At 42.6% G+C, this 20,191-nt stretch overlaps 1 protein-coding gene across 1 annotated transcript in view; it reads right to left on the bottom strand.

The window, feature by feature from the left end:
• Positions 1-20,191, bottom strand: part of LOC103802405 (catenin alpha-3-like) — a gene marked incomplete at its 5' end in the record, with an annotated part of 75,086 nt that overhangs the window by 24,823 nt on the left and 30,072 nt on the right. The window contains one exon of the mRNA XM_009074876.1: positions 14,266-14,447. Coding sequence (XP_009073124.1) covers positions 14,266-14,447 — 182 coding nt within the window. The remainder of the gene's footprint in view (positions 1-14,265; positions 14,448-20,191) is intronic.

The raw sequence follows: 20,191 nt of genomic DNA, 5'->3' as shown, positions 1-20,191 counted from the left end.
CCCTCTGCCATCACAGAGGTGCCATGTGGCTTACAGAAAATCCAGTGCTACATGCCAGTCCATCCAAACACAAGCTTTGTCCCATCATTTTCACTGGACCTCTTTTCCAGTGAACACGAGGTATGTCCCTCATAGAGCAACAGGCCATGACAAGGGAAATGTCACCTTTATATTAAGGAAGCTGAAATCTTCTCTCAGCTGGTGTCAGGACAGTCAAAGGTTCAGGCCTTACTTCTTTCTGCCCTACACTACTATATCCCAGAGGTGTCAAGAATGCAGTAGGATGGAGAGGAAAAACTATTTGCTAACTTTAATGAACAGCAGTAATACATCAGGTCTGAGGTACACTGAGACCAGCTGAATGCCACTACCAGTGCCATTCAAGGAGAAAGACATGATGGTACTCTTGAATCCCCAAGACTATGAAAACCACAGCTGTCAAAGATACTGAATAAAAATTGTTTGTTAAGAAAGGCTGTATAGTGTTGAAGAAAACAGGTGTGAAAACCACTGGCAGGCTGTGTGAGCCATGAAAGGTCCTGGTTTAATTAAAAAAGGTTGGAACAGACTCCAGTCATATTTTTAGCAGAAAACAGCAGTACAGCACTGTTTCTGTTGTTCACCATGCTCCCAAGATGAGCATTTGTGAACAGTTTTTCCTCAGAAGTATGCATACTCAAAAGAGAAAGCTAAAACTAAAGTCTTTTGACTTGTAAGAGAATACTAAATAAAATTAATTATACAGAAAGTACAGTAAGGTTGCTTGCAACCCTGCAGCTTCTGGGAACAATTACATTTTATGAGATGGCAGCTCCATCCTAGCTTGACTCTTGGCCATAAAAAAAAACAAAGGTTCAGCTGAAATTTTTTCCCGTGCATTGATTTTTCTCCAATGCTTATGACTTACTGTCGATGTGAATGTAAAAGCAGATAATTTGTACTACAAAATCTCTTTGCTTAGGAAAATTGACTTATGGCCTCAAATTTTTTTCATGTTTTACATTCTGATAGTGAAGCCTTGAAATACAAAGCTGATAGTGAAGCCTTGAAATACAAAGCTGATAGTGTTGCTTCAAAGGAAAAAGAAGAGGGGAGAAGATGGCAGAGAAGTCCATTGACTACAAGCCTTACTCATTGCTGTCTCCAGACTGCTCACTTTTGCCCTCACCAAGATCCGAGCAGCAGTCTGGAAAACAACACCCCTGTAGTAGATTCACCTGATCCTGCAATCACAAGCATCCCTCTGAAGAGCATCAGCAAATCATGGCGACCAGCACTGCAAAACCACCTTTTTGCACTCCTTTTTACTCTATAAAATCACAGCCCATGATCTGTTTCCCTTCTATTCCTCTATCTGCAATTACTATTTGCCTTCCTTCTTTCAACAGTCACTACTCATTTTTATGTACCCACATTGGGTACCGTACGTATTATCAAGTTCCCAAACTCTGCCTTGAACATTAAACTCCAGACTTCTATTTCATGAACACCAGACAGGTTAGCAGTGCAGTAACTGCCATAAATCCATTTTTTTCACTCTTGGACAATAAATTGTCAAGATAAATGTGGGTGTACATCATACACCCTCTGAATGTGACTGATCTCTTGTAGAAGTAAGCAAAACTTCCATTTGAATCAGCATTAAATTAACAGAAAAAGTCCCCAACTAATATTTTATGTCAAAATTCTGGTCGTAATTAATTCACTGTTGTGCCTACCCTTCCAATGATAACTGGCTGATAACTGCAAAAGTTTCCAGTCTTATTTCTTGGAAACCCTCCAAAAAGCTTCTAACTTCTGCTAATTAATTCAGGAGGAACCTGAACATATGGTGTTATAACCAAAAATATATAGCATGTACAAAATATAGCAAATAAAGTCCATAAAAACAGGCCTATATTTTAATGGAGGCAAAATCTGGGAGAGGTGCTTTGCCTTTTAATGACTGTTTCTTTATTTCCCTAGGAGGCATTGCTGGGTGCTCTTACCCAACAACAGCTTGAGCAAAATAAACAGGAAAACAAGCCCCCAAAGTTCCAAAGGCAGGTTCAGTGATGTGCCAGCTGGTGAATGCTACAGAAACTGTCACCTCCCTATCGTAAGAACAGCAATTATATCATTGAGCATGACCTCATATTCAGTTTGGACGTTATCTTGGCTTCCCCTTCTATAGAGGTGTGAGCCATCAGAATGGCCTGAGCCATGGCTCCCCCTGCTCCAGGTGCCATGGATGAATGCACCAACAGGCCCTAATGGTCCTGACTAGTCTCACCCGAAACCTTCTCCCAGGGGCTCTGCCCAATAGCTCCATTCAAGCTCTGGCCTGTGCCCCACCCCAAACCCTGACACACAGGTACACCTGTCTCCACCCTTACCCTCTGGATGGATGCTGGACCTGCCTTGCCAGTAGCCTGTCTCCTGGACACACTGCTCATGCACATGCTGGAGGTCTGGCTTTGGTCCCTTCTCCTTCTCTGCTCCTCAATGGACCATACAGCTCCTTCACTGCTCATCTTGTCTGGGACTGCCCCTGGTTAATGGCACCGTGTGTTCCTTGCTATATTCCAATGCTGTTGAACTGTGCCACGCTCAGGGCAAACTCTGCCTGCACTGGGATTACCCTTGGACACTGGCTTGCCCCCCTCAGGGAGCAGCTGGCCCACAATAGCCTATACCCTCACCATCTCAGGATCTCACTCCTGCTGCCTCAAAGACAAGGAAGAAGACAACTATGGATGGAAACAGGCCCAGGCAGACTCTGCAGGAGCTCACAACTCACAGGCAGTTATTAGCTCTGGGGTGCTCAGCCCACCCTTGCCATGCAGCTAACACCACCCCTGCCCATCCCTGCTAAATGATGTGAGCACAAGTTAAACTGCTGCACAATGTACCTGGGCCTAATGCTGCTCATACAGACACCGTTTGCCCTCGTTCCGTCACGCCCAAAGGAGACTGTCCCACCACAGGCTTCCCAGCTGCCTAGGAAAACTGGACTGGAAGCTGTTAAATTACTGCCTGAGCTCTTCTTGCTTTCCACTCCTGATGTCTCTTCTGACAGGAGCTAATACTTAGGAGTTCTGAACTCTGTCCTCTGAGTACAGTAGTCCCTAGAGATGAAAGGCTCTTTCTGGCACAAGAGACACAATCTGTCACTCCAGTAGGGTTGTATTTGCTGTAATGTGTGCTGTGGCTTTGTAGCTGATCTGCTTCTAGTCCTGGACTGATCTCTGCTGATGGCTAGCTACATCCCTCTGTCTGCCTGATTTGTGACTTTGCTATATTCCAGTATGTCACCACTTCAGGATGGTGTCTCTGACTATGCTACGAGGCATGGACACCAGTTCCTCTTTAACCTCCCTGCCCAACCAACAAACATATCTTTATCCCTTCAATTTTTTGCCTCAACTTTTATCCTAAGGGTTGTAGTACTGGGACCAAGGAGTACTAGATACTCCGAAATAACTGATAGATTAATTTAACAATTGCTAAAAATGCAAGGAATTCATTGAGATCTTGGAGAGGACTAGAGGAAAAATAATGAAGAAGCAACAACTGTTACTTGTCTGCCTTTTGAGGACCCACTGTTTGCAAGGAAACACTAGTTACACTGAGAGATCTCAGACAGGGAGGTCATGTTTCTGCTAATATATTGCTTTGTCCTGTGTATACAATTCAATTATTGCATGTGAAGTACAACTAACATGTCAGCACAAACCAAGTACTTCTACAGGAACTGCAGCATTAAGAGCTCACTGTTTAAAATGGAATGCATTTTCCTGGACTTGAATTTATAAAATTCATTTAGAATGTGGAACGTGTAATTGCTCTAATCAGCGGAATTAATCTTCACAGCTTCTATGACTATGAGCCATTCTACAGCATGAAAGAGATGATTCCAAGTGGCTTCATCCAGACCAGTGCTGAGGCAACTCAAAGCATCACATAAACAAACCACCACCAGAATTTTTAAGCTGAGGAGTTTTGCATAGACTTTTAACCAGATGACTAGCAGAAATCATTTTGTGAGAATGTGTCTGAACTTCTATCTGCATACATGAAATGTAAAAGTCCTTTTCCATTCCAGCTGGCAAGTGACTGTTTCAAATCAATTAGAACAGATTTTAGATGCATTTCCTGTCCACATGAGAAAGGCTCTGTTTCTGCCTAGCTCTGCTACTTGTGGCAATGGTTTTATTGCAGGAAAAATAAGAATTAAAAATGGTTTCAAGCATTGGCAATATAAAATCAGGAAAAATAAGAATTAAAAATGGTTTGCAAGCATTAGCAACATAAAAGCTTGAAATGAGGAAGGTCAAACGTCAAGGTAAAATAATTTCTTGTCACCTTTCTAACCAAAGTCTGAGTGTAACTCTTCAGCTCAGTACTAGGAAAGTTTCATGTTCATGTTCATTTCTGTTCCAAAGAAATGCAATTTGCACAAATAAAGTATCTTTCTAAAAAATAGCTTTAAAATGAAAGACCAAACTGTGAATGCCTCACCCTTCCAAGGAATGAGGCAATTAGATGAACAGTGAAATAATTGCATATACTTATCACGTAGCAAGATACCCACAATGTAATTATGTCACCGAGAGAAGGAAGATAGAGTAACAGAACATCCTGCTGCCCTGGTGCTTTGCTAACGAGCCTGCCTTCTGCCCAGTATGACCTCTCTCTCCCAGAACAGTCTCAGGGGCTTGGAGGTCCATCCTGCCCACGCAGGGGCACTGGGAATGCCACCAGTGGCCTGAAGTCAGCAGCAGCACAGGAGAGAAGCTCTGACAGGGAAGGCAGGTGGCTCATTTGGTGCAGCAGAAGTGAGAACAGAAGTGTGTAAAACAGTTGTGGTAAGGAGCAACAGGTGACACAAAAGGAACCAGAGGCTGCAAAAGCAAAGCTGATGCACACAGACCTGTGTAGGTCCCTGTCCTCTCCTGTGCTGATATGGAGCTTCAGTCTATCCATTCCCTTCACTACCTCCAGTGCAGTTATGAGCCATACAAAAACCAGTTTCCTGAATGCAGCTGTACATGACTGAGCTGCATTTTGTCAGAGTAACACTGCAGAGGAAGGGAAGCAATGCTCTGCTCATTATTTTGGTCGTTAGCTGTTCGCTGCGTTGGTTTACAAGTACTCCCCACGCTTTGTTAGCCTGCAAACAGCAAGGGTCTGAACATGTGCTTGTTACTCTCACCACCCAACATCCATGCAGAGCCTCTTCACGTCACAGTCTGAGGGTAAATTCTGAATTTTTCATCCCTAACAAAAATTTTAATTATGCATTCCACAGGAAAATAAAGCCACTTAGCCCGCAGGCAAATTAGATCTCTAAATACCTGCAGTAACACTGAATCATAGAGCCACACTGTTACATTTTCTTTTGCTTGAAATGTTCTTTTTGTCCTAAGACTTCAAAGTGAATTCTACTTTTAAATATAGGGCTGGATAAAATAACTAATGTTTGGACATGACTTTTTTTTTTTACAAGTTTTATTATCAAATACTGAATATTTAGCACTTACCTTCTAGCATTCTATTGAGGCCAGCACTGCAGCAATTACTGATTGTGATCAAATATTTAGGAATCAGCTGACACTATTTTTACTATCAAAGTGGCAGAAGCCTCAACATAAGTATCATATGAGCTACCATACCCTAGGCAAGTGTCATTAATGAAGCCACAGTAGTACGATGCATGAAATTCAGACTCAGCCAAAAGCTCCTTAGATGGGCAGGAGGATAGACCTTTACCTTCAAAATCCTCAACATTCAACATTATTTGTGAATGTTGAATTCATGCAAATTTTAGGAGCTCTGTACACTCAGAAAGAATGAGCAGTATTAGCTGATTCTGTGTTACATGGTAGGATTTAACTTGACACACCTCAACAACTCACCAGAAATCTGGGAGACCATGTTTCCATTAGAGAGCACCAATTGCCTGAGGCTGCTACACACAGTCCTGGCAGGACAGTCAGTATCCTGCAAGTACTGCAAAATATTCAGCAGCATTTACACTACTGTAGTGAACGCACTTCTGCTGCTCATTTTAACAGTAAAATTTATCTGCTTAATCTACTGCGCTGTAACAAGTAAATCCTGGTGGTTCTGTTTGACAAGGTCTGTGTGATAGGACAAGGGTCAATGGATTCAAACTGAGGGAGGGAAAGTCTAGGTTGGATGTGAGAAAAAAGTTTTTTCCTGTGAGGGTGTTGAGACACTGTCCCAGGTTGCCCAGGGATGTGGTGGCTGCCCCAACCCTGGCAGTGTTCAAGGCCAGGCTGGATGAGCCTTGAGCAACCTGATCTAGTGAGGAGGTGTCCCTGCCCAGGGCAGGGGTTGGGACTGGATGATCTGAAGCTGCACTGTGGCTGGAATGGCATTTAGCTCAGGAGGTACCATTACATTTTGTGGCAATGACAATCTGGGTTGGCAACCAGGGAGAAGACTGAGCAAGAGAGTTGGGACATGTGATTTTCAGATGGGTGAGAGCAGCTGGAGAGAAGTGATGTAAATCAGAGGGCTAGAAGGGGCCAGAAAAGGGCAATGAAGTCAGTGGATTTTGGGGTGCAACAAGAAAAGTCCATAGCATTTCAGAAGCACTCAGCTGCTGAATGGGAAATAGGAGGACCAATGGGTAACTCTGAAGTGGAAAGTGGCACCAGGAAAAGTAACTCAAATAGAGAGTTATGGTGAGGAGTTTTTTGGGTAAACTTGACTAGGACTAGAATCCCCTCTTCTGTCTTTCTCTGCCATCTTTTTGTGCCATGGTCCCTTCATGGGACAAAGCTCTTCAAATCCCTGTAAATACAGAACAGTCATCTTGACTTCTCACCTTCTTTTTGGATCCCCCAAGCAAAGACTTGCTAGACAGGGCAGCTGCACTTGGCCTTAATCAAGAGTACTAGAGAGAGAAAAGTTTAGGTGAAACTCCAACCCTTGTAAGTACTAGAGGTACAAGCAGAATTGCATTTAGCCTCACTATGAGGACAGAGGGGGACAGCTCTGCTAGAATTATTTTTTCAAGTCTTGTTAATTTGTTTTGCTATTTTTACTGCATTTCTCATATTAACTCGAATATTGATGCCATTTTAGAAACAAATGTCAAGTAGCAAGAGCAAATATGAGACATTTTCTGAACAGTTTGCTAAGACCTCCATGCTTTATTCACAGCAAGTGTTCTCATGGCCCCATTTGGAATCTAACAGGGGTAAAAGCTCAGGGATTGTCATTTATTGTTTATACCACAGGAAACTGTAAGGGATGGCACAGAGGCTTCAAACGGGCACGATGGGTGCTGAGCTCAGGGGCTGCATGCTGTTAGGACATGCTGTCAGAGTCAGTTTCCAGTGCTGCTCACTCCCTGGTTTATCTTCAAATCTACCTTAGACATGGCAGCCTTTGCTGCTGCCATCTCAACATGAATCACAAACTCCAGTGTTCTGACCCTAAGCACTGCTTGAATTAGGTACACATTCCTTTATATGAGCAAGAGGGAACTCATGCCTGTTTGTTGTTAAATACCTTCCTAATTATAACTGTGTCGTGGCAACAGAAAACAAAAATCCTGCTCCATTTACACAGAAAGCTTAGGGAAAAACAAACCAAACCAAACACAACCCTGGGATTTTTCTTGTACATTTTTTAGCCAATCAGCAGAGAAATTAGAATGTTTTCACTACAATATTATTTTACTATTATAGCAGGTGAGGCAATTTGTTGCTATTTACTCTACAGAAGACAGAGTGAAAGGGCAGAACATTGATGTATGATTGACTTGAAAGGCTCAGTAAACCTAAACCTGTGATTAATGAAATGCCTTTGAATAGGAAGCTGGAGTAGAGACTGGTTTTGTAACCATAGTTGTAACTGATGTTAGCCATACTTTTAACCATAGCTGGAGCTGTGAGTTTCTGCTAAAGGCCTCTCTGCTACTCTTGCAAAAACTAAGCCCTCAGGAATTTGTAATGTCAGCTCAAGTGAGGATATATTGGAACTCTCAGTATCTCTGCGAGGTGAAGAAGGTAAGCACAAGGCTGAAAGGGACAGATAGGACATTCCTCCAAAGAACTGGGGCACCAACACTGATTAGAACCTGCTCTGAGGTTTGGGAAGATGACCAGGAGGGGTGTGCATACACCCAACAGGAGAATTCATCCAGCAGACAAGTGATAAAGACTATGGAATAACCATCACGGGTCACAGAGGACCCTCAACATCCACCAGTTAACAGCATGGGTGCAAGGAGGGTGAGGATATTACAATGATTTCTAAGAAATGCATGAGTTCCTGAAACTCTAATGAACATGAATGAGCTGTGAAAACAAAACCTGCCCTGTTTGGAGCCTGGTGTGTTTGTCAGGAAGAGCAATCCAACACACACCCAGAGCATCATTAAAGGAATGCTTGCTTAGCACTATCCTGTTGGATTCATTTCTTTGATTCAGACTCATGATTAAACACATTTTCCCTGTAAAATTAAAGGTTCCAACTTCTTTTTGAACTTACACATGTTCAATCAGAGAATATTCATTTGCATGCACTAGGAAAACGTGACAGGACACAAAGGAGACAAAAATTCAAGGTCTGTAACCCTAATCTTTCACCTGCCTGTTCCTTTTGCAGGTAGTTCTGCTTGTTGCACATCCCAAAACACCAGTAGAGGCTGCTTGATCCAATGCCAGTACTATTCTAAGCTCTCATTTATATACCACCCATCCATACAATGTACTGGGGTCACATACAATGAAGTCCAAGCAGTGAATTAATGGACTGCACTGTCTTTATATAGATTGTTGCCAGGAATTACATTCACTTACAAACTCAGTTTAAAGGGAGAAAATTCATTCATTGCTGAGACAGAAACTACTTTTTAAACAGTATATGCCCACACAGCAGGACAAATCTGTCACTGGAAAAGTGGGAGCTCAACAACAGAAGGAACGTTCATTTTTAAACCAGGAGGTGTAAGCTTTGACTGAGCTCTCAGGTGTGTAATGGTCCTTGTACAGCTACAGCATTTCAGATGTTGGATGCCTCAGTGTACAAAGGGTCTTGGTACCTCAGGTGCAACTAAACCAACATCACAGCACTGCAATACATCTGCAGCAACCATCAAACCACATACAGTGCAATGCCAGACTGAGGCACACCCTGTACCTCCGAGTTCAGTAATCCAGAACAGGATCTGCACAAAACACTCAGCATCAAGTCATCCAAGATGTCCAATAGGAAAAACTAAGGACATAGGAATCCTCACTAGCTTGATCCTGCCTGGGAAACAGAAGCCTTTCAAAGGCTGAACCAAGAAGTGTAATCCTGTTTCTCAGGGTCAGGCCCCAACAATCACAGAGTTTAGGCCAAGTCTGAGTTCACTGCATAGAAATGTAAATCCATATCTATCACCATCTCTCATTAAGGAATGTCCTAATTGCTAGGCTACAAGGTACACCATGTGAGGGCTACAGACATGATGGCTTTGTGAAAAAGAGGGACCCAATATTCATGTTCCTGTCTCCAAACTATCCAATGAATATTTAACAGACAAATACATATGCAGCTTTTGGAACAGCAGCTAGAATCCCTAAACAACAGCCAAGCAAACTCTTCTTCTGCACAGAGAAGTATCCAGAGGATGCTGCTGAAGTATCTCACACCACTGCCGATAATTCTTAGATGAAAAGCAAGTTTAAACCCCTTCTAGCTAAAGAAAACAAATATCCTGCTATCTCGAGTGAATCCCTGAGGTACCAGGAAACCACAGCCTGTTCTGTACAGTTCTGCACAGCAGGCAGGTTCAGAGGGGATGCAGGAAAGCACTCTGCATAGATTCTGACCCAGTAATGTGCTCTGTGAACACCCAGTCCCTCCGAATGGAGATGTGACAAAGCACTTGGTGCATGCTCAGAGCAGGATGGGAAATGACAGGCACATGGGAACCATCTCCCAGGCTTGGCTCATTCCTGTAGAAGGTCCATGGATGAAGCACAGGTTTCTGGCCAGCCACAGAGGAAGCCAGCAGAGCCAAGCTGAGATGGTGTTTCGTGAGGACAGGAATGGGGCTGCACCCACAGGCTGAAGAGACACAAAACACCAGCAGACTCACTGCTACCTCCTTCGTTTCTCAGCATCACTGAATGGCTTTGCTGTTAAAGCCATGGCAGCATAGGAGCAATTTCACAGTCATCATTCTCTTTGCCTCATTCACTGTACCCCCTAAAGAAATGACAACTACTATGCAGAAAAGAAATGACAACTACTATGCAGATCATTTTCAGCAAAGTAAAATTCAGGAAAGAAACCTCTACCAAACTCTCTTATTTCTAGCAGCAACAACCTTCAGCAAACAGAATAAAAATGGCAGGAACTTTGTGTTATCCCCAACAAACACATGTGGTGGAGTCCAAAGGGAACAGAGGGCTGCACTTCAGCAGACCAAATGCCTCTTGCCCTCTGCATCCACTTATGCCCACCAGGAGCAAAGATTGCTACTGTAAATAGGATGACTTTTACAGAATTTTTAACAGATTCCAGTAATCAATATGGCCTGATTATTCATACCACCAATGAGCAGCTGTTGCTAGCTGCTACAAACTTCCAACAACACATTTCTGCTCTTACTCAATTACTTTTCCATCTGTCAAGTAGATGTTCTCCATGACAATGACTTACAGGAACTGCAGCAAGGTTCATCATCAGTTTCAGTAAGCATATGTGATGTACCACACACAAAGTCTAAAAAAAGCTGGGGAAGTATGTATTGCATGTAATTCCAGTAGTCTGTGCTAGTGTCTGTTCACAGATGACATGCCCATGACTGCCCAGTGGGACAGTGTCTCTAGTGAGGTTCTGCAGGTCCCTTCTGCCAAGGCTCAAAAATCCAGGGGCATCTGCCTCTGTAATCAAATGAGGAAGCTAAGCCATAATGAGCTACTTCAGATGGTCACTCTTTACAGCAGTCCTGACTTCCACTGAGTAGTCACTGATTATCACTGGACTCCACTGAAGTCATCCTGAAGCACTTTTTTTAATGATCTGAGACATACATACCTGTAACTTTATGCCATCATCATTGTCAGTCACGTTCTGTCTGAGTAATGAGCTCCTTTGACACCAACATTAACCTGGTTTTAGTTGACTATATTACTGTTGCATAAACATTTGGGACAATACACAAAGACAAACATACTAAAATGCCAAGATGGCCCTGAAAAATTAAAACTTTGCAAAGCACTCATTAAATAACAATGAATGCAAGGTAATACATTAAAAAAAACCAGAAACCAGCTTATGTAACAGTGACTCAAATACAGAAATTCACTATGTCTGAGCAGCTTCTGGTGTAGCAAACACAAAACATCAGAATCTCTTTACCTCTTCCATCAGACTGGAAAGCTCAAACTGGTACTTGCTGCTCACTATGTCTGAGCAGCTTCTGGTGTAACAAACACAAAACATCAGAATCTTTTTACCTCTTCCGTCAGACCGGAAAGCTCAAACCATAGAGTGCACTGGTACTTGCTGTAGCTTCCACAATACTCATCTTTTGTCTGTCCAGTGAAGGGCAACAGACCTGGTGAAAGGACTAGAGCATAATTCCTGTGAGGAGAGGCTGAGGGAGCTGGGGGGGCTCAGCCTGAAGGAAAGGAGGCTCAGGAGGAACCTTCTTTCTACAACTGCTGAAAGGAGGTTGTAGCCAGGAGGAGTTGGGCTCTCCTCCAAGGTTACAAGTGACAGGATAAGAGGAAACAGTCTCAACTTGCACCAGGGGAGGTTTATATTCTATACCAGGAAAAATTTCTTCACTAAAAGGGAGGTCCAGCATTGAACAGGCTGCCCAGGAAAGTGGTGAAATCACCACCACTAGAAGTGTTCAAAAAAAAAGTGGTTGTGGTACCTGGAGACATAGTTTGGTGATGAACACGGTGGTGCTAGGTTAATGGTTGGACCTGATGATCTTAAGGGTCTTTCCCAACCTAAACGATTCTCTGATGCCATTCCCAGATTTCCAGAGCAGGAAGGCAGAAAGGCAGCTGTGCTTCTCAGCACCTAACTGCCACCTTTATAAGCAGCAATACGAGGAAGAGACACATGAGTTCACCTACTGCTCAGACAGATGCAAATCTTCATTTTACAGACTTGATCTGCATCATTAAAGGACAAAGTAAACTTGAAAATGTCTTAGTGAAGGACATACTCAGAACCAGCTTTGTAAAGGTGTGAGAAGGCAAAGCTGTGTAAGATACAAAAGGACTTTGTAAGATCATTACGGTATATACACTATTACAGGGTGACCTTGATTTCTGTCACCGACAGACCTAGAAACCTAACAAAAGGCTTGGTAGGACAGGCATACCCCCAAGAATTTACACCAAACATGTAATGCAGGAGTATAATTGTATATACTTACATACCTCAAATTATAACATAAACACCCATGAAGTAAAAAGATGAGCACATTCTCTCAAATTTGGAAGAGAGAGTAATCAGAATCCATCTTCCAGTGATGCAGTTCCCTACCACATGCTGAAGTACAGACAAGGATTTCTGCTCTTTCTTCCCAAAACATTTTACTTTTTCCTTCAAGTACATTATTTTACCAGAGTAATTTCAGAGCTCTCCATGGACTCTCTGGACATCAGAAAGTCTTGGTATAGACAACACTGGGTAAGAGCTGCTCCTTGACTTGACACTGCAGATCATGCTGTGTTCAGCTGAGAGCCATAGATACAAAACTAGGACTATGAACTTGCCTTGTTAATTTGGATGGATCTAAAGCTAGTAATTTAAGAATTTTGGTGAGGGAGGTGACTTGAACTGTAAAGACTGAATTTGTGGCACAGTACATTCTTTTTCAAAGGTCTTAGTACAAATCATGCACTCTTAAAATGAACAGGATTGCAGAGTTCAACATGCAGGTCACTGAATGTCTCCCATGTGGAGATTAATTTGGAAAGTGCTGATGTGATCAACAGCTGTCTGGCCCAGCAGGAGCTACACCAGACCACAGCTTTGTTAGCTGGTTCAGCTCTACATAACGTTGCTCATCACCTGAAGAAGCTGTTCAAGAGGCTGAGAATTTTCTTTGTACCTTGCATGAAAGGACTTATTTTATGAGACATTCAGTGTCTTGCAAGAATGGTTGTGTTTTAAGGCTTCACCTGTCAGCAAGGTGGAGAAGAGGAGGCTCAGGGGAGACCTTCTCACCCTCTGCAACTCCCTGACAGGAGGTTGGAGTCAGGTGGGGGTTGGTCTCTGCTCCCAGGCAACCAGCAGCAGGACAAGAGGGCACAGACTCAAGCTCTGCCAGGGGAGGGTTAGGTTGGATATTAGGAAAAGATTTTTTCCAGAGAGAGTGCTCAGGCATTGGAATGTGCTGCCCAGGGAGGTGGTGGATTCACCATCCCTGGAGGTTTTCAAGCTGAGACTGGATGTGGCACTTAGTGGTTACTTAGTGGTTACCATGGTCTGGTAACCATGATAGGGTTGGACTTGATAATCTTGGAGGTCTTTTCCAACCCAGTTAATTCTATGATTCTATGAACTATTTCACTGCTAACCAGCCTGGAGGGTGCCATGGTGAGGAGACACCACCAACACCTCCCTTTGCTATAACCAATTTGATGAAATCTACTGAGCATTTCATTCAGTGCATGGCAGAAAAAGCTCCTGAACTTAAGATTGCTTCCTTATATGAGCAGCACGGAACACAAACTGGCAGCAGAAAGAAATAGCAGCTTTGAAAACTATCTGCTACAGGACACTCCATTCTTCAAAACTACATAGAGCAGCACTATAGAGTTTGATGACACCAGCAGCAAGTAATGTGGTATAAAATATGCATGAGACTCAATTTGCACTGTCACACAGAGGCTATGTACAGTATGTTTTATGCTTGACAGCATGGTCTGATACAAGTAGAAAGAACAACAGATGAGACAAAAGTACAGCTTAAAATCAAGATTATTTTGTCACTTTTTCCCTTTCACTGAGAGCAGAAATAGAGTGCTAAAAGACATGCAAAAATTCTACCAACTACATTAATAAAAGAGGACAAAGAAAAAAAAATAAGGACAAGCATAGTTCAAACCTTCCAATCTCCTTTGCAACACTTCAGTACTTCTAGCTAGTGTGCTACATTAGCTTAGCAACTCAATTCTGTAGATGCTGTCACCTGGCATTAAAAGCTCAGTATTTGCTGCTGTAACAACATGACAATGACCTCCAACATCTATAAATATTGAAGACCTTTTTTTGCATAATTACCTTGTGAAGTCAGTCATCTCCATCATAATGACACACATCCTCTTGGCCAGGACAATGATGTCATTGCTCGTATCGTCCCATATTTCAATCTCTGCATCAAGCTTACTCTTGACTTTTTTGAAGTCAGCCACTTGCTCAGCAATCTTTTCCCTCTCAGCCTCTGGCAGTTGAGTCATCTTGGCCTAAAACATAGAATGATTTGATTCATAAAATCTCTATGTCAGAGTATTTTTTTTTTTTGCCTAAGCAAAACCACAGGATATTATTAAATATAGAGTTTGAACACACTGTGGCCTGAGCCAACTGTTTGAGTTTGAGCATGTCTGTGTCTCAAAATCTGCGTGCTACCGCTGGACTGGGCCAAACAAGTTGTCTCAGTGTAATGGGGACAGTGGTGTTTCTGAAATCATTAACAGGGTGAGAGAGAGAGAGGAACAAATTCTTCCAAAGAGCCTTTATGGAAAGAGACTGATAAATTTTCCTATTTCTTAGGGCTAAGGAGCCTAAGTGTTTCTAAGTTTTATGTTTGTGCAAGTTACAAAGTTGATTCAGGTAGAAAATACTCAATTAAAAGGGTTAATTATCCTAAACCTTCAGGTATGCTTGTTCCCTCTCCTGAGAAGATTCTACATTATCATTCTAAGAACCAAAAAAAACTTAGTTGTTCAAATATGCATCTTCTGTTTTTGCAGAAGATAAATACAGACAGCTGAACATGTCAGAAAACAGTATGTGAGTAATATTACCAAAACCCCCTGAAAATGCTGCATGGTGAGAGAAATACTTTACTTAATGTTGTTCTTCATGGGCAAGACTATCAGGCTGCTCCAGACAAGGGTCAGCTCCATCTGCCCTTCTCAGTACCTTCCACCCCAGGAGGTGAGGAGACCTTTTGGCCTCTTGGTCCTGATGGCTCTACTGCCTTAAGTGGTTCTTGTCTAGCACCTTCCCTGGGATGTGTTCCCCTTCAGCCACCAGGAACTCACAACTACAAACAGCCACTCTTAACCCACTGTAATTACTCTGAAATTAAGCTATAAATAGCTTGTGACTTATCATGTTGATAAAATATTATCTATCATCAATAAAATGGAAAGTTAAGGCAGTGGCTGAATCACCTGTAATTAGCGTGATGGATAATCAGTTTTAGATGTAATGCATATGTTTTTCAAGCCGTGTCTTTTCAGAGACTGTTAATGCTAGAATCACTCTGTCACAAGGTTAATGTTCTTATTTATACAAATTACTGGAAATTACAGGTTTCCCATCATATAACTATGTTGTAATTGCAGTCACAGAATCACACAGAATCACAGAATGCCTAAGGGTGGAAGGAACCATCTCACAGTGGCCAGAATTACCCTACAGTCACAGGACTAGAAAGTGGAACCATTTCAAGAACTTCTCCTGTTTTGTTAAAAACCCCCACAAAACTAAGGTAGACCACAGAAGAGCAAGACACACTTTGCTCATGGCTGAAGGATAAGCTTGCTGGGTGTGCTGGTTTTTGGCTTGGGTAATTAATTTTCTCCACAGCAGTTAGTATAGGCTGTGTTTTGGATTTGTGCTGGAATCAGTGTTGGTAAAACAACCATGTTTTAGTTATTGCTTAACAGAGCTCACACAGAGCCAAGGGCTCTTCCACCTCTTACCCCACCCCACCAGCAAGGAGGCTGGGGATGCACAACAGGCTGGGAGGGGACACAGCCAGGACAGCTGACCCCAACTGTCCCAAGGGATGCTCACACCACACTGTGCCATGCTCAGCACAGAAAGCTAGAGGAAGAAGGAAGGGAAAGACGTTCGGAGCGATGGTGTTTGTCTTCCCAAGTCACTGTTATGCACGAAGGGATCCTGCTCTCCTGGGGGTGGTTGAATAGCTCCTGTCCATGGGAAGTGAGGAATGAATTCCTTGCTTGGCTTTGTTTATGTGCACAGCTATTGCTTCACCTGTCAAACTGACTTTATCTCAAGTATTCTGTGTTACTCTCCTGACTGTCACCCCCATACCAAGGTGGGGATGTGATCAAGCAGCTGTGTGGGGCTGAGTTGCCAGCTGGGGTTAAAACACAACAAATTGGAAAGGTATGAAATAAAAACAAAGAGTTGGGCTAAACAGGACTTTTTATGATCTAATGCACATTTTCTGATTGGTGGATGTCTATGGTCTTTCCCAGCCCCCAGCTTCAATGCTGTCTGAGTCAGGACCACAGGCCTGGATCTTGAAACCACAAGGAAGATGACATTTTAATGAGGGAGCTGTGACATGCAGCATCCTGCTATGTGCCAACAGCCATGAGTTTCAGGTGCAATGAGACACATTATCCACCAGAACAAAGGGGCAAAGGAAGCTACAATTCTGGCCTTGTCTTTCCTTTCCCTCACACTGCTTCAAAACAGCACAGCAACAAAATAAAACTACTGTATACAGAGCCTTTTAACACAGATTGGATTTTGTACCAAAATAGTCAACCTAATGGTAACTGTGAAACAAAGACCTCAACTGAATGACTGCTATTACATGAGTGCAGGTTTCTTCTGGCCAGGAGAAAATGACTTTTTTATTACTGCTAAGACAAAATGTTTTTATTGCAGTAGCAGGTAACAGAATTAAGTCCAGGTGAGAGGAGAAGTTATCTTTTTGATAATTTCTTTCTTCTATAAAAAAACCCAGACAAAAGTATAGATTTTTTCTTTCATTTCCCTGAACTCACAATTCAGAAGGCTCCTCATCCCCAGTAGCTGGGAGTCCCCAGCACTGGGTTATTTGCATTGTCCCATTTGCAACTTGACTTCCCATATGACATTGGTGTTTCTTTAACTTTCAGCCCCTTCCAAATTTCAGCCAATTTGCCATCAGAGAAATGCAACTTTTAAGGTCAGAACAAATGGCCACATAGTAATAAAAACATGGGGAGTAACTACTTGGTGAAGATTCTGATCCTTCTCTCACTGGTATGTAACTTGCTAGTGAGATCCCAACCCACAGAACTTGCCTTTTGCCTCCCTTTGTTCTCAGTGACCTCTAAGGATTTGACTTTTGTATAAAGTTATGTGTTGGGGCCTGGCTAGCAGAGGAGCTGTAACCTGAGCAATGGTTTAAGGAATGCTTAAGCAATTATAAACAAGACACACAAAATAGGTCTTGCTGACCTTGTTTCTATCTTCATGCATTCCTGTGTCTTCAATCCAACACCTTATAATGGTCCTGTTCTCTCCTGCTGCCAGGGTTTCTAGGCTTGGTTTCAGTTTTACTGCCTTATAGATAAGTCCTCTTGCTAACAAGCTGAGAATAGTGCTGTTGTTTAGGTTCTCATAGACACTGTGTAGCTCTTGTTATCAGTTTCCCAGGATGTGAGAGTGGGATGCAGCTTAAATTGTAACCTATCATAAGTAAGAATTGTAGGCATTGACAAGTTGAGTAACCAATCCAAAGTTGTGTGATCAGCATGAGCTGCATGGATGGGACACTTTATATTATAAATACTGTTAGGTGCATTAAATAAAGTTGGCTATCAGAGCATCATATGGGTGTGCTGTAGTCTGTTCCTCACAAGGACCCCAACACTTATGATTATTGTCTCTTAGACTGACATGCATTGTTTCTTTTCTGACCTCTAAACTTAAATGACAAGATCCTCACCACCAAAATTCTTACCACTTACAGGGACCAGGAAGGAAAGTAAAGCAACAAAAAGCAGCACAATACATTCAAGCAAAATTGAAGAACCTCCCTTTGAAAATTATTTTACACTTCCTGCTTTGTAGGCTTCAGTGTGACATGCAGCTATAGAAAAGGAAAGAGGAAAGCAATGGCTTTCTGCAATTTTGTAGGTTACAAAGAAACAAACCCACACTCCTGAATGAGCACAGGAAAAACTTTTCAGAACTTTTACATGGACAACACAAAAATAACCTGCTCTTCACACATAGGAGTGTTAAGATAATGGCAGAGATCCCAAAAGATCTGATTCATGTCCCCACTTTACCTTACATGAGAGCTAAGCTTTTCATTCCCCCACAGCCTGAGCAGCCACAAGAAACCACCTCACCCATGTTCTCACCCTCCGGCTGCAGTCAGCTGAACATATGATGAGAATGAACAGGACCCCTCCAAATCACTCAAGGGACAGTGACATATTTCAATCAAACTGTTTTGAAACAGTTCCAATTGTGACCTTTACTTGTTTTTTTCTTGAACAGACTTTGCAGACCACTGTCATAAAACATAAGTCAGCTGAGTGCTGAGCAGCCTGAGTAGTGAATGGCACCTGTACCCATGGCAGGGAGGCTGGAACTAGGTGATCTCCAAGGTCCCTTCCAACACAAGCCATTCTGTGTCTCCCTGATTCTGTTTTATCAGGAAGATGAGCTGACATCAAATCTATTGTGCAGGTGTGCTTTGAATGCCAGTATGTAAGTGCAGTTATGAACACACCACCAAGTCAAAAGTGGTTCTGTTAAAATGGGTAAGGTGTTTCACAACATGCCCTATTTTCCCTATTGAGGGAATAACTTCTTGAGTTTGGACACAGAAGTGAAAGAGGGAGTAGTGGATATTCAGCAAGAAACAGCAAAGTCAATACACATCCCCAGAGATGAGCTCTGTGGGGTGTGACACTGACAGCAAGGAGATGCTTCCTCTTCTGGGAAGCTTACTACCTGTCTTCACCAGTTGTCTTCTCCCAATTTCCAAAGCTGCACAAAGCAAGCTGATGTCCAGCACTCTTTGAGCAAGCTCAGAGGTGCCTCATTTGTGCTGTCAGGACAGTATCTTTTTAGATACCATATAATTGATAAATACACTGGATAAACAGGTAAGTAAAGTCATTGGGAAAGAATAAAACAAACTGCTAATGCCTTTTTTGCAAGAGGCCTATGGATGAAAAAGCAACACTGGGCTTCACTAGAGCTTTGTCACTGGGTATCATGTCATCTCTATAAGTAATCCAGGGAAATACGACCTAGATGTAATTGCTGCTGGGTGGATGTGACACTGGTTAGAAAACTGCTTGACATGCCAAACCAGAGGGATCAATCAGACCAAATTCTGAAGGGACCTGCCCCAATTCTGGCATTAGGCAGTATTTCACTAGTGGCATGGATGACAGAACTAAGATCACACATTTTCAGAGGAAGAGACCTGCTCTGACATGGAAGAGGCCTGGTTTCCAATTCAGTGCAATCTGGAGAAAGCTGAGAACTGATCTGAAAAAAAACCATAGTACATATTTCAGCTGAGACAAGTACAAGGTTTTACACCTAATAAAAATCACCAATATGGACAGAGAACTGAGACAAAACCAGTTCTGGGCAGTTCTGTGGATGGGGAATTGTAGTTAATCACAACGTTGTGCTCCTGGTGAAAAGGCAAAGCTCATCCAGAGCTCATTCGAAGTGTGCGTAAGCAGAAAACAGCACAAAGCTCCACGAGAGCCTGCTAAGCTCACAGCTGCCCTGATGCACTTAGCAACATAAATAGTCTGGACACAAAATTCAGGAAGTCATTTATCAGCTGCAGGGCATCCAGGGTAGAGAAAGAGAGACCAAAAGGACATGCAGAAACCACTACCTTAAAGGATCAATTAAGGTTGTTGGAGTTATTTAACCTGGAGTTTCCAGAAGAGAGAGGACATAGAAAAAGGATGTGCAGGTACAAAAAAAATTGTACATGCAGAAGGGAAACCTCATGTTCTCCGTGTCCATGGCAGGTAAGACTAGGACTGACATGCTTAATTTTAACATATGAGGCAAAAAGAAAAAAACTTTCCAATAAACCCTCAATTCCAGTAACGAGCTAAGCAGAGACAGCAACGTCATTGCTCCTATACATGCATGTGTCAGGAAGAAGTGTATTTATTCCACCTTGGGTCAAATGGCTGGATCAGCCTAGTTCTTGGGGTCCTTTCCATAATAATATGTAATA

The sequence above is a fragment of the Acanthisitta chloris genome, unplaced genomic scaffold, assembly GCF_000695815.1.
Source record: "Acanthisitta chloris isolate BGI_N310 unplaced genomic scaffold, ASM69581v1 scaffold9455, whole genome shotgun sequence".
NCBI classification, from domain to species: domain Eukaryota; kingdom Metazoa; phylum Chordata; class Aves; order Passeriformes; family Acanthisittidae; genus Acanthisitta; species Acanthisitta chloris.
Note: the sequence above shows the minus strand (reverse complement) of the source record. Positions and strands in the feature narration are given on the sequence as shown.